A 16,064-nucleotide genomic window follows, 5' to 3' on the forward strand; every position below is an offset into this window, starting at 1 on the left:
AAGGGCACCCATCTATTTGGGGGTTCTTAAAGGAATGCCTATAAACATAACCCACACTTGGGGCCTCATCTTCTCTCTCCTTGGACTGATGAAATGATTTTCACTGGTTTCTTGCCTCCAGACACACTGCTGGTAAGGAGGATTGCTCTAAAATGCATCTCTGATCTTTCCTTTAGAATCCTTTAATGGCTGGCCAGTAACTACAGGAAAAGCTCAAGCTCCTTAGCAAGGCAGGCAAGGCTTTCTCTACTCATCCTGCTGATCTCTACAGCTTGCTGGCTTCGGGCACTGTCCCAAACTGTATCTTGAGCCTATTCCATGTCATAAACAGGCTTCAATAATCTCATTTTCTAGTAGCTTCATTTTATTCAACTATATGGATATGCAACAATTTACTCAACCCATCTCTTCCTGTCATGCATGTAAGTTATATCTAAATTTTCAGGTCCTTCACTATTTAGTCTACATTTTATAGTAGTAGCCTACATTTAGTTGGCAACCCACTCCAGTATTCTTGCCTGGAAAATTTCCATGGAAAGAGGAGCCTGGTGGGCTACAGCCCATGGGGTCACGGAAGAGTCACACACGACTTAGTGACTAAACAACATTTAGTAGTAGTCTACATTTAGTATCTGGTCTCTCATTAGAGTGAAAATTTCTAGGTCTTCAAAGGGAATATGGATTTTAAGGCTTTTTAACCTACAATTCTAAACTGCCTTCCAGAAAATGTCTTTGAATTTGTACTCCCGCCAGCAACATATGAGAAATATGTTTCTGCTACAGCCCGGCCAAGAGGTCATTATCAGTTTTAAAAGGCAAAACACTAAAAGGGAGCAGAATTTGCCACCGTCAAATATGTCTCTTTGTCATAAAGACTATTTTGAGCTTGTTTTTTTTTTAAAAAAAAAAAAAAGCAGCAGATACAGGAGACACCCTGAAAATCAAGTAGAAGAGATTATTTTCATAAGAGATATTTGCATTTATAAAGAAAATCTCCATTTGTTAGGGTGTCTCCTCTCTGTACAAGGAAGAGAAGAAAGACTGAATTTCTAGAAACTCTTATGACTAGAAAAGGCAGCAACTTCTGCATACAATCTTACTCTTGTTTACTGTGCCTCTCCTGGTCACCTCCAGGAACTGGCTCCCTCCACCCTTTTGTCTTTAGCTGGAGATGGTATTTAAGGTGGTGGTTTGGGCCCTTTTCAGGGAGTTACTCAGTTTTCCTGCATCTTTCCCACACACACAGGAGGTACACAAGTTATTGAAAGTCCATTTGTTTTCCTCTTGTTATTCTGTCTTTTAGTACAGGGGGATCTCAAGACACGAATATAGAAGCGTAGAGTGAACATTAACTTTACTCCCCTACAACGCGCGCACATGCGCGCACACACACACACACTTACTTCACTGCTTTAATGTGCGTGCCTCAGATTACCAGAAATATTAAACTATTTTTTAACATGAGTTTGGCCAGCCGTATTTCTTCTATTGTGGCCTTGCCTATTTTTCAACTGGTGTGTTCTTTTTCTTATTGTGTTATAAGAAGCTATTTATGTTTTAATGCCATTTAATACAGACTACTTGACATTTATTGCAAATATTTTTCCCATGTTACCATTGTCATAGCTCCGGTTATGGCAGTTTTGTATGGAAGTTTTTGTATCTTTATGTAATTAGATATATAAATTAGATATTTCCTTCATGGTTTCTGTCTCTGATGTCATACTTTGAAAGTTATTTACAATCTTGGGATTAAAAAAAGAGTCACCAATTGTTTTCGTAATATTTTAAAATTTTAAATCTCCAAATCAAAACTTGCATTATTGTTCATCCTACTCACTCTTCCAGAATGGCCTTCTCATCTTTCCTCTTTCGGCTACCTCTTATTTACCCTTCAAATAACAAAAGAAAGCATCATTTCCCCTTGTGCATGCTTAGTCACTCAGTCAGGTCCAACTCTTTGTGACCTCATGAACTAAAGCCTGCCAGGCTCCTCTGTCCACGGACTTTTCCAGGCAAGAATACTGGAGTGGGTAGCCATTTCTTCCTCCAGGGGATCTTCTTGACCCAGGGATCAAACCCATGTCTCCTACGTCTCCTGCATTGGCAGGCGGATTCTTTACCACAGAGCCACATGGGAAACCCATGATTCCTTCTATCCTCCCATTAATTCTTTCTGCTAATTTTTTCTGAGAAATTATCTTTTTTGTCAGTATAAGGAACTGACAAAGAGCCTTCTCTCAAGAATTTAGACAAAAAGGAAATTAGAGCACCTACTGACAAACTCTTGGGCTTCAAAATCAACATATAATGTATTTAAAACATAGCAAATGCATTTTAAAGCTAGAATGTTCCTAGACTTGAAAGACCAGTTTGTAACCTGTTTGAATTATCCCCAAAGAAAGAATGGGGTTGACCAAACACTGAGGTACAGAATAAAGAAAGTCACAAAGGCATATATATTTGGCAGTTTCCACATCCAAGTACTAGCCAGGGACCAGGAAATCTTAGCTTGTAAATCTCAAGTTTCCTGGTCCCAGTGCCAAATTCACCCCTATTAAAAGAATGGAAGTGGAGTAGGGAGCATCGCTAAGCGGTGAATATTATGGGCTTTAGAGTTAAGATAGATTTCGGCCACTCACCAGCACTGTAACCTTGGATGAGAGACTGGAGAAATTTTTATCTCTAAAATAGGGATAAAAATAGCATCTATGTCTCATGAGGTTTTGGAGAGGATCAAATGAGATAAAGCAAGCAAAACACTTGGCACAATGTCTAGCACATAGCTAGCACTCAATACATAGTAGCTATAATTAGTCTGATTGCAAAAGAAAGTCCATCCCTACTGTGAGCTACATCAGCAAGAGCTTCCATTAAACTTCCAATTCATCTAACTTCACTTGTTCTTCACTTGTTCTTCACCTGCTTGTAGTATAATATGCTAATATGGTATTTGGCTTCCTCGTCCAGCTGCCTACAAGGAGAGAATACTGAAACACTCAAGGTGCAGTTTCCTCATTTGTCACATAGGGATTACATCAATACTATCTCAGAAGGTGGATATGGGGATTAAATGTGTGAAGCACTTAGTGTCTGGCATGTTGTAAACAATAAAATAAATATGAGCTACTGATAACATCATCCTTCTTGGTTGCGCTTTCTGTTGTCCACTCACTACAAATTCCATCCAGGCCCACAGCAACTTCTAGTTCCCACACAAAGCCTTCTCCAATAACTCCAGATAACACCTCTTTTTTGTCCAATGGCCTCTACAACTCGTTAGGTACTTAGATTTTATTTAATTGGGGCTATTAAATGGTTTCCCTATGGTTGCACAAAATGCTATAATAGACTGAGAGCTAGGATTGGATTATCAATTGTTCCCTCCTGACAAATTTGAAATTGGCATAGATGAGTCATTGAACAAAGCCCAAAGTTGTTTGTTCGGTAATCAGGGCTCTCAACAATGTGGCCCTCAGCTGCCTTGCCAGTTGTATTTCCCAGTATGACTCAGGTTTTCACCCTGAACCTCAGTTTCTACATTCTAAAATACAAAAGAATAACAGTGCTTGCCTCCAAAATCTTAAACTCAACTATTGTTTGATGCAGATAATAAATGCTTTCTACATATTTCCATCTAGATGGCACATAGGTATCTCATGCCTAAATCTGAACTTACCATCTTCTTTTCCTAATCTTTTCCCTTGCTAACTGCTCCCTCAAAAAGTGGAAGAACAAGGACAGCTGTTCTAATAGTAGAATTCCAACTGATCTGAGAAAGGCAGAAGGCATGAGGGAAACAAAATTAACATCAGGTAAACAGTACAGCAATAAGTGAGGCAAGAACCATTGGTAGATGCTGACGAGTAATGCAAGATTATCATTTTTGCATGGAAAGTACTTGTTAATTACAAAAGAAAATAGTAACTTTTTGGTGGAAAAATTTGACAGGAAAAGATTAGTTAATTAACTTCACCAATAATAACACATATCATCATGTCCCCCGGATATGATGTACCAAGAAGGGGATGACATCACTTCTGTGGCATTTCTGCCCAATGACTTAAATCTAATCAACAACAACAAAAGCAGGGAAGTCCAAATAAAGAACACTTTACAAAGTAACTGACCAGTACTCTTCAATATTGACAAGGTAATAAAAGATGGAGACTGAGGAACTGCGATGGATGGAGGAAATTAAGACGACCTAACAACCAAATGCAATGTGGGATCCTGGATTTCATCCTAGGACAGACAAAAGATGTTTGTGGGAAAAACTGGTGAAATAGGAATAAAGTCTATGGCTTAGTTCAAGTATCAACGCTAATTTCTCAGTTTTAAAGATTTTACCATGGTCATGAGAAACGCTGGGCTGGAAGAAGCACAACCTGGAATCAAGATTGCCAGGAGAAATAGCAATAACCTCCGCCGATATGCAGATGACACCACCCTTATGGCAGAAAGAGAAGAGGAACTAAAAAGCCTCTTGATGAAAGTGAAAGAAGAGAGTGAAAAACTTGGCTTAAAGCTCAACATTCAGAAAACGAAGATCATGGCATCTGGTCCCATCACTTCATGGGAAATAGATGGGGAAACAGTGGAAACAGTGTCAGACTTTATTTTTTTGGGCTCCAAAATCACTGCAGATGGTGACTGCAGCCATGAAATTAAAAGACACTTACTCCTTGGAAGAAAAGTTATGACCAACCTAGATAGCATATTCAAAAGCAGAGACATTACTTTGCCAACAAAGGTCCATCTAGTCAAGGCTATGGTTTTTCCAATGGTCATGTATGGATGTGAGAGTTGGACTGTGAAGAAAGCTGAGTGCTGAAGAATTGATGCTTTTGAACTGTGGTGTTGGAGAAGACTCTTGAGAGTCCCTTGGACTGCAAGGAGATCCAACCAGTCCATTCTAAAGGAGATCAGTCCTGGGTGTTCATTGGAAGGACTGATGCTGAAGCTGAAACTCCAATACTTTGGCCACCTCATGCGAAGAGTTGACTCACTGGAAAAGACTTTGATGCTGGGAGGGATCGGGAGCAGGAGGAAAAGGGGACGACAGAGATGGCTGGATGGTAACACTGATTCGATGGACATGAGTTTGAGTAAACTCCGGGAGTTGGTGATGGACAGGGAGGCCTGGCGTGCTGCGATTCATGGGGTCACAAAGAGTCAGACACGACTGAGCAACTGAACTAAACGGAACTGAATACAAGATGTTAACATTAAGGGAAGCTGATGGAAGGGAATATAGAAATTCTCTGCGGTATCTTTACAACTCTTTCGTAAACGAAAAATAATTTTAAAATATAAAGTTTTTACACATTACTACCTATAAAATAAACAAGGTTTTACTGTATAGCATAGGGAACTATATTCAATATCTTGTAATAACCTATAAGTGCTTCCCTGGTGGCTCAGTGGTAGAGAATCTGCCTTCCAAGCAGGAGATGAAGGTTAGATCCCTGGGTCAGGAAGATACCCTGGAAAAGGAAATGGCAACCCATTCCAGTGTTCTTGCCTGGAGAATCCCATGGACCTGGCAGAGGGGCCTGGCAGGCTAAAGTACATGGGGTTCCAAAGAATTGGACATAACAACTAAACAACAAAAATAACCTATAATGGAAAAGAACCTAACTATATATATATATACATACACACACACATATATATATGTATATATACACACGTGTATATATATACACACACACACTTACATAACTGAATCGCTGTACTGTACAGTAGAAACTAACACAACATTGCAAATCAACTACACTTCAATAAAAATTTTAATAAAAATAAAATACAAAGTTTTTTTTTTAAGTACTATTATCCCATCAATTTGCCTGTCTTCAAACCCCAGAGCTATCTTTGATGCTGCTCCTCTTTCTCAGGCCCCATATGTAGTCCCTCCCCAAGTCTTGTAACCTTGACACTTTAACATTTTCAATATATCTCAAATCCATCCTTGTTATCATTTCCTAGTTTCAGTTCAGTTCAGTCACTCAGTCGTGTCCGACTCTTTGCGACCCCAAGAATTGCAGCACGCCAGGCCTCCCTGTCCATCACCAACTCCCAAACTCATGTCCATTGAGTCGGTGATGCCATCCAGCCATCTCATCCTCTGTTGTCCCCTTTTCCTCCTGCCCCCAATCCCTCCCAGCATCAGGGTCTTTTCCAATGAGTCAACTCTTCGCATGAGGTAGCCAAAGTATTGGAGTTTCAGCTTCAGCATCAGTCCTTCCAATGAACACCCAGGACTGATCTCCTTTAGGATGGACTGGTTGGATCTCCTTGCAGTCCAAGGGACTCTCAAGAGTCTTCTCCAACACCACAGTTCAAAAGCATCAACTCTTTGGCACTCAGCTTTCTTCACAGTCCAACTCTCACATCCATACATGACCATTGGAAAAACTATAGCCTTGACTAGATGGACCTTTGTTGGCAAAGTTATATCTCTGCTTTTCAATATGCTATCTAGGTTGGTCATAACTTTCCTTCCAAAGAGTAAGCGTCTTTTAATTTCATGGCTGCAGTCACCATCTGCAGCGATTTTGGAGCCCAAAAGAATAAAGTCTGACACTGTTTCCACTGTTTCCCCATCTATTTCCCATGAAGTGATGGAACAAGATGCCATGATCTTTATTTTCTGAATGTTGAGCTTTAAGCCAACTGTTTCACTCTCCTCTTTCATCAAGAGGCTTTTTAGTTCCTCTTCACTTTCTGCCATAAGGATGGCGTCATCTGCATATTGGAGGTTATTGCTATTTCTCCCGGCAATCTTGATTCCAGCTTGAGCTTCTTGCAGCCCAGCGTTTCTCACGATGTACTCTGCATAGAAGTTAAATAAGCAGGGTGAGTCCCTATTAATTTTCTTCAACTACTGCAACAGTTTTCCTATCTGATCTCGAGGCCTCCAGTGTCTCCTTCTTCACTCTAGTTCATACAGTATTGCCAGGTTCCTCTTCTTAAACACAACCTGGGACTTCCCTGGTGGTCTAGTGCTTAGGAATCCACCTGCTAGGGACTCGGGTTTGATCCCTGGTCCAGGAATTAAGATCCCACATGCCACGGGGCAACCAAGCCCATGTGCCACCTAAGCCCACATGACACAACTACTGAGCCTCAGCACCCTAGAGCCTGTGTTCCACAACAAGAGAATCTTCTGCAGCAAGAGAAGCCACTTCAATGAGAAGCCCGTGCACCACAACTAGAATTAGCCCCTTCTTGCCGCAGCTATAGAAAAGCTCATGGACAGCAAGGAAAAGCCTGTGTGCTGCAGTAAACACTTAGTGCAGCTAAAAATAAACTAAAGAGAAAAAAAACAGAGCACTGATCATGTTATATACTTCACAAATTTCAGATGATAGATTCAACATAATCTCTAGCAAAATCTCAACTGACATCCTTATACAATCTGAGAAGCTAACACTAAAGTTCACAGGGAATTGCAAGGTATCCCAAATAACTAGAGCAATCTTTAAAAGAAGAATAAATAGGAAGACCCACACTACCTGATTTCAAAACTTACTACAAAGGAACAGTAATAAAGAGACCGTGGCACTGGCATAAGGATCGATGTATAGGCTAATGGAAAGAATTCAAACAAATCCCCAAATAAACCCTCCCAAATGATTTTCAACAAGGGGACCAATACTATTCAATGAGAAAAGTCTCTTCAACAAATGGTCCTGGGACAACTGGATTTCCACATGTATAAGAATGACCTTTGGACCCCTACCTCCCAATTGTCTACAGAATCAACACAAAATCAAGCAAAGACCTAAATAAAGAAGCAAAAACTACAGAACTCTTAAAATTAAACATAATGGTAAACCTTCATGATCCCAGTTTGGCAATGGATTCTTAGATGTGACACCAAAAGCAAGAGCCACAAAATATAGGTAAACTGGACTTGATGAAAATTAAAATATTTTGTCCTTCAAAGCATACTATCAAGAAAGCAAAAAGACAACTCAAAGAATAGCAGAAAATTTTTGCAAATCTTGTCTCTCACAAGGCTGTATTATGCAGAATACATTAGTAGCTCTCAAAACTCTAATAATAAAAAGACAAACTGTCAAGTTCAAAAGTGGGCTAAGGATTTGAATAGACATTTCTTCCAAAGAAGACACATGAATGGCCAATATGCACATGAAAAGGTACTCAGTATCATTAGTCACTAGGGAAATGGAAATCAAATCTACAGTAAGAGAGGACTTCACACACATTAGAAAGGCTAAAATAAAAAAGACAATCACCAAGTATTCATGATGATGCAGAGTAATTGGGAACCTCATCCACTGCAAGTAAGGATGGAACATGGTGCCCCAATATGCGAAAATAGTTTGGCAGTTCCTCAAAAAGTTACACACAGAGTTATCATAGGACCCAGTAACCCCACTCCTATATACATACCCAAGAGAAATGTTCACAGAAAAACGTATACATGGGGAATTCCCTGGTGGTCCCGTGGCTAAGACTCCACTCTCCCAATGTAGGGGGCCTGGGTTCAATTCCTGGTCAGGGAACTAAGATTCCACATGCAGCAAGAAAGACCTGGTTTAGCCAAATAAACTGGGGGAAAAAAAAAAAAAAAACTTATACATAGATACATGGATGTTCATAGCAGCATTACTCGTAATAGCCAGAAGGTGGAAACCACCCAAATACTCACCAATGGATGAACGAATAGATAAAGGAAATGCGGTATACCTATACAATGGAATATTGTTTGGCCATAGAAAGGAATGAAGTTCTTACACATGCTATGACATGGATGAACTTTAAAAACATTATACTAAGAAAAAGAAGCTAGTCAAAGTAGACTATATATTATATGACTCCATCTCTGAAATGTCCAGAATAGGCAAGTATATAGAAGCAGAAAGCAGAGCAGTCACTGCTTAGGCATGGGGGCAGAACAGGTAGGGGAGTGATGGCTAAATGGTATGGAGCCTCTTTTTGAGTTGATGAAAATGTTCTAATTTGACTGTGGAAATGGCTACACATACCTGTGAATATACAAAAAATCACTGATTGAACACTTTAAGTGGATGAACTATATGGTAATGAAGTATATCTGAATAAACTATTAAAAAAAAAACACCTCAGATGGCTCCTTATTCCTTGTTGAATAAAGTCCAAACTCCTTAATTAGGCATTCCAGTCCCTCCCCTTCCCCATCCTCATTTGACTTCCTCCACCCACCAACCAGCTTTATTGTTCACTATCCTTTTTCATGAGCCTTTCTCTCAAACCAAACTGAATTATTTACCACTATCTATATACCCCATGCAGTTTGTCTTTCCCCCTGCTGGTCCTTTTCCCTGGAACTCTCTCCTCACAATTCTTATTTATTAGTACATATTCTGTGTTATACAAGACCCTGTTCAAATGCTCCCTCCTATGCAAATCTTTCCCCATCCTTCAACCCACATATAGTAGGCTTTCAAAACTCTATTTACTGTAAGAATGAAGGTAAGTAGTCCTTCCATATGATGGTTCCCACTGCCAGATGATAATCCTCCCGAAGCCACAGCTACACTTCTCTCTTCCTTTCCTAGTTAAGGTAGCAGTTCACAGCTTCAAGACCCCTTTACTAAGTTCCTGAGAATGGTTCCGAACTGCTAGTCTCTACTTCTCCTGAAAACCTTCTGGAGATGAAGCAAGCTGGCGTTGCATTATGGCAGGGCCACCGAGTATAGGTGTGTAGGTTGTGCACTGCACAACCCTAGTGGCGCCATTCAATTCTAGTCTATGTGAATGGCACCCTCTCCTAGGGTTGTGCAGTGCATAGCCATTCGTGGTGGCCCTGCTTGGAAACATCCAGAATTTGGAAGCAAAGCCAAAAAGAGCACTCAATGAGAAGAAATCACATAAACTCTATTGCTGGTGAGAAGTGGGTATTTTCCAAATCTTATGAGGAAGATGAAAAAGAACTCAGGAGAATAACATGGTCTTAGCACACACAGTGTTTGTATGGAATGACAAAACAGAAACATCCAAGAGAAAAATCATCACTGATGTTTTTTCCAGCAGTGGAAAGAGAAAAGGACCCATGATTTTGCCAATACAAAGGTGTGATGTACCTACACGGTCTCTCTGATAAGATCCTTCAATTCTGTTAGGTTCTGATTTTAGGTTATCAAATAAGCACCTGTGTAATTTGGCTTCAGGAACCTTGCTCAGGAAAGGTATGACCAGGCTGATAGACACAAGTGTTATGTGTCTATACAGATCTCTCTCCCATCATCAATCCATTCATCTGCCTTGTGGTTAATCAAGCAGTCTTTTGTAAAGTTGGGGAGTGTGAAACCAACATGCCTAGGCAAGCTGATAAAAACTAGGCTTTAAACCTACCAATCATTTTGCAGACTTAGGACCCAGGTCAACTGTGCCACAATGGCACAGACACCTTCTAAATCCCAGCCAGAGCAGCCGGCAACAAGTCCCCCTCTGACTACCACGTCTCAACAGCAAGCAGTAATAAAGCATGCATACAGGGAGGCAAAAATGGCTGGAAAGATGGACTGTGAAGACAAGTGATCTAGTAGCGGAGTCCAAGTATGCCAGACGTTGGCTTGTTCCTTCTTTTGTCCCCACTCCAGTTTAGTTCAGCCTTCCACTTTTGTATTTGCTCTTCCTGGCATATTTCATTCCACTTCTATCTCCTCCAGAGAATTCCTGAATAACATCCACCCCAACTGATCATTCCTTTCCTGAAAGCCATTTGCACATACTGGTACTATACACTTATCACTCCTTTCTGTTGTAATTAGTAATAGTAGTGATGATGATGACAATGACAATGATATTAATAATAATAATGGCAGCAGCTATGCTTACTCCTTGGAAGAAAAGTTATGACCAACCTAGATAGTATATTCAAAAGCAGAGACATTACTTTGCCAACAAAGGTCCGTCTAGTCAAGGCTACGGTTTTTCCAGTGGTCATGTATGGATGTGAGAGTTGGACTGTGCAGAAGGTTGAAAGCCAAAGAATTGAAGATTCTGAACTGTGGTGTTGGAGAAGACTCTTGAGAGTCCCTTGGACTGCAAGGAGATCCAACCAGTCCATTCTGAAGGAGACCAGCCCTGGGATTTCTCTGGAAGGAATGATGCTAAAGCTGAAACTCCAGTCCTTTGGCCACCTCATGCGAAGAGTTGACTCACTGGAAAAGACTCTGATGCTGGGAGGGATTGGGGGCAGGAGGAGAAGGGGACGACAGAGGATGAGATGGCTGGATGGCAGCACTGACTCGATGGACGTGAGTCTGAGTGAACTCCGGGAGGTGGTGATGGACAGGGAGGCCTGGCGTGCTGCGATTCATGGGGTCGCAAATAGTCGGACACGAATGAACGACTTAACTGAACTGATTCTTTACTAAGTGCTTCACTAGAGGCCTAAAACTATATTCGTGTGTGTGTGTGAGCACGCCCATGCTCATTCACCCATGTCATGTCCAACTCTTGCAACCCCATGGACTGCAGCCCACCAGGCTCCTCAGTCCATGGGATTTTTCAGGCAAGAATACTGTATTGGGTTACCATCTCCTCCTCCAGGGGATCCTCCAAACCCGGGCGATTGAACTCACATCTCCTAATTGACAGGCAGATTCTTTAGCACTAACACACCTGGGCAGCCCCATATTCATGTATTCCTCATAGCAATCCTGTGAGGTAAGTGCAGTTCCCCACCCCACCCCACCCCACCCCACCTGTTTGAACATGAGGAAACTGAGCTAAGGAAAGGTTAAGTACTTGCCTAAGGTCACACAACTAAATAAGGAAAAGAGTCAGGCCTTGAATCAGAATTGTCTGGTACCAAAGATTTTGTTTGTAACCAATCTTACCTTTTGTCTCCCGCTTTGTCTGTTGAGGATCTTCATCTGCCACCACTCTCCATAGTGCCTAACACCACGTCAGACACAGAAATGCTCCCCCAGGATATGCATGCAAGGCTAACTCTGTTCCCTGGCCAGAGCCCAGCCCAAGACGCAAGCTGGAAGAGCAGGCAAGAAGGGCAGTGAGTAGAGAGAGACATGACCCATTGAGGGGGCCACGGGAGTCCTCTTCCTCTGACTCCTTTAGTGCAGGATAATGCTGCTACCTTGACCTCAATCACAGAAACATTCAGAATAGGATGGATAACCTGGTTGTCCTAAAACTCATCCAGACAACTTGGAAGGAACAGAGCCTAGGCCAATCTGTGAAAGGGCTGGGTGCTATCCAGTTCCCTAAAGGAAGGGAACCAACTGTATCAGGGTCACAGCCACTGAGAAGCTATGTGACTATGGTCATGGATTTTGGCAGCAGTGAGGGGTGGGGAGCGGACAGGAGTATTTTTAAAGAAGAGAGCATTACACTAACTAACTCTCTCTCTCTCTCTCACACACACACACACACACACCCCTCATTAAACCTGTTTTCTCATCTTTAAAAATGGAAATAAGAATACATACCACTTGAAGCACTGCTAAGGTATAAAATGAGACTGAAATAAAAGGACCTACCACCTAAAGTCTACATTAGTTTGTCCATGCTGGGGTTTGGAGCACACACAGAGATACAAGGCATAGTTCCTGTCTGCAAGAGTTCAGAATGTCTGACAAAGAGTCTGATCTAGCGTACTGCCAGCACTCTGTCAACCAGGTATAAATATAAAGCTGGCTGGTAGATTACCCCAATTCTCAGCAGGACATTTTGTCAGATGAAAATTTTGGCAGGAAAGAAGAAAACTGCTGGCAAGAATAAAGGTTGCAGTTTATGTCTTTGCCTCCAGTCTATCATCCACACCTCCATATTAGAAAACTGGGGAAGGGGACTCTACAAACCGCTATTTTGGAAGTGACACATGTGAAAAGTTCTCTTCCTTCACATTTGTCACCATTTCTCATTTGATACTGCATGTGTACGTGCTAAGTCACCTCAGCCATGTCCTACTCTTTGCGACCCCATGGGTAGCCTGCCAGGCTCCTCTGTCCATGGAATTCTCCAAGCAAGAATACTGCAGTGGGTTGCCATCCTGTGTTAAATGCCAATCTTCCCTGTTAGACTGTAAGGTCCTGGAGGGCAGTGGCTGTGTGCCGGTCCTTGTTATAGATCCAGAAACTGACATAATGACTGGAACATTCAAGATGCTCATCAGATACTTGTTGAATGAATAAATCAAACAGATATCTCTGGTAGGTGGATAGACCTGATTACCTAATCAAAAAAATCACTTTAAAATAGTCAAGCCTTGTTTATGCATAAATGCCTCTCAAGATTTCCAAGGAACTGGTAATGTTGGTCCGTTTCTGGGAAGAAAAAGTAACAGATTATGGGTCAGGGGTTGGAGGAAATTATACATGCCCTTCTATTCTTTTCAAATTATTTGAGTTTTTCAATAACAACCAATCAAACATAAAATCTGAAGGAAACACACGCTGATGATGAGAGAGACAACTAGGGGATTTTATTTGCTACGTGTCATATTCTTGCAATGTTTCAGGTTTGGATCACAGGCGTGGCATTGCCTTTATGTTGTTGCTGTTGTTTACTTGCTAAGTCATGTCTGAGTCTTTGCAACCCCATGGACTGTAGTCTGTCAGGCTCCTCTGTCCATGGGATTCTCCAGGGAAAAATACTGGAGTGAGGAAAGTGAAATTGCTGTGCCTCCCCATAGGTAAGCTCCTTCTTCAAGCAACTGGAAAGATTTATTTTAATCCTCGAGACTGCCTCAAGCCATTGTTATGGCCCAGACATGAAGCCAGCTGAATAATTGGGACTTTTTTTTTTTAAGCAAAGGTGCCACTCTTTTGTATGTGACAGTAATGACATGGCAGTTAGTTAGGTTCTTTAGCTCCTCTAGTTTTATGGGTCACTCTCCTAAGCAGAACAAACTAAGGTACAGAAAAGTTGATGATATTCTCCTCACCTATCTAAGACAGTCCAAAACCCAACTGTTTGGCTTTGCTGTTAAAACTCAATGGTTCTAATGATACAAACGAACTTATTTATAAAACATAAACAGATACACAGACAGAAAACAAATTTATGGATACCAAGGGGGATTGCAGAGACATTAGAAAGCAGAGGCATTATTTTGCCAACAAAGGTCCATCTAGTCAAAGCTATGGTTTTTCCAATAGTCATATATGGATGTGGAGTTGGACTATAAAGAAAGCTGAGTGCCAAATAATTGATGCTTTTCAACTGTGGTGTTGGAGAAGACTCTGGGGACAGCGAGGAGATCCAGTCAGTCCATTCTAAAGAAAATCAGTCCTGAATATTCATTGGCAGGACTGATGCTGAAGCTGAAACTCCAATACTTTGGCCACCTGATGTGAAGAACTGACTCATTTGAAAGGATCCTGATGCTGGGAAAGATTGAAGGCGGGAAGAGAAGTGGACAACAGAGGATGAGGTGGTTGGATGGCATCACCAACTCAATGGACATGAGTTGGAGTAAACTCTGGGAGTTGGTGATGGACAGGGAGCCCTGGTGTGCTGCAGTCCATGGGGTTGCAGAGAGTCAGATGGTACTGAGCGACTGAACTAAACTGAAGGGGGAATGGGTGATGGAGGAATAAATTAGGAATTTGGGATTAAAATACACACACTACTATATACAAAATAGATAACCGACAAGGATTTACTGTATAGCACAAGGAACTAAATTCAATATCTTATAATAACCTATAATGGAGAGTGAAGTCAAAGTCACTCAGTCGTGTCCAACTCTTTGCAACTTCGTGGACTGTAGCTCACCAGGCTCCTCTGTTCATGGAATTCTCCAGGGAAGAATACTGTAGTGGATTGCCATTCCCTTCTCCAGGGGATCTTCCCAACCCAGGGATTGAACCCAGGTCTCCTGCATTGCAGGCAGATTCTTTAAGGTCTGAGCCACAAGGGAAGCCCAAGAATACTGGAGTGGGTAGCCTATCTTCTCCAGGGGATCTTCCCAACCCAGGAATCAAACAAGGGTCTCCTGCATTGCAGGCAGATTCTTTACCAGCTGAGCTACCACAAAGATCTGAAAAATACATAAATCTGTATAACTGAATCACTTTACTGTACACCTAAAACACTGGAAATCAACAATACTTCAATTTAAGAAAAAAAAAAAAAACCTCAATAGTTCTAAATGCTGAATGCACATTAGGATCTCCTAGCCAGTTAACTGGAAATAAAATCCCAATTCCTGAGGCTCGGTCCCCTAAATCTTGATGCAACTGATTGAGCCTGGGGCCTAAGCAGCATTTCAGAGCACTCCAGGTGATTTCAAAGTACAACCAGGTTCGCAAACCCCAGTTCTACCCACTGCTGAATACCGTAGTATCTTTCAAGAGCCCTCAGTCGCTATTTTAAAAGTCTTCTTTAAGCAGTATATTCCCCTCAAAAAAAAAAAAAAAAGGCAGGCCAAAGAAGTCTGTAACCAAGACAACAAGCTCAGAGCACAAAGAGATAGGTCTTCTGTGATTTGCAACCAAAGGAAGCAGAAGAGGAAAAGTAGACACTGAAGAATTGACAGGAAACTAGAGAACAAAAGGCATGGTGTCTGAGCTGCTGCCCAGCCAGGCAGCATATCAAACTCCTGCTGCATCTTCCGGGCTGGGTACCTTGACACACAAGCTCTCAAGAAGGAAAGCAGCCCTGGATTAGCAAATGAAACCCTTAAGAACACGCTTTCTTCTTAATAGAACTTCTGACCCCCAAATGGGAATGTCTGCTTTGGCGAAGGTTGCAAACCTATTTCTTTCCTCCAGGTCCCCTCTTGCTTCCCTACCTGCACCCGACCCTGTATTGCGAATCAGTATGACAATGAAAACACGAAATCCGCATGGGCTCGGAGTTTGAAAAAAAAAACGTTCTTCCTCTGTATGTGCTCTGACCGTGGAGCTCGGGTTTTGTTCCCAACTAGGGGAGCACTGAGATAGATGAAAGGGCTGGGGATGCTGCAAATTGAAAGCCAAGGAGTTGGCCTTTTGTTCCCTTTTTGCAGTCAGGGGCTATTCTGGAAAGCAGAAATCAAAAAGAAAATACAGCCTGCGATGAGCTGAAATTGGACAAAATGT

At 41.7% G+C, this 16,064-nt stretch overlaps 1 protein-coding gene across 7 annotated transcripts in view; it reads right to left on the bottom strand.

The window, feature by feature from the left end:
* TMEM164 (transmembrane protein 164) overlaps window positions 1-16,064 on the bottom strand; it is a 180,824-nt gene that overhangs the window by 114,544 nt on the left and 50,216 nt on the right. The window contains exon 1 of one of the 7 annotated variants that reach the window (XM_005700243.3): window positions 11,859-12,012. The exons of the other annotated variants lie outside the window; for them this stretch is intronic. Within the exon in view, the coding sequence (XP_005700300.1) occupies window positions 11,859-11,894 (36 nt within the window). The 5' untranslated portion in view covers window positions 11,895-12,012. Of the gene's footprint in view, window positions 1-11,858; window positions 12,013-16,064 lie in introns of those variants that run through there. 7 annotated transcript variants of the gene reach the window in all.

The sequence above is a fragment of the Capra hircus genome, unplaced genomic scaffold (assembly GCF_001704415.2).
Source record: "Capra hircus breed San Clemente unplaced genomic scaffold, ASM170441v1, whole genome shotgun sequence".
Lineage (NCBI taxonomy): Eukaryota > Metazoa > Chordata > Mammalia > Artiodactyla > Bovidae > Capra > Capra hircus.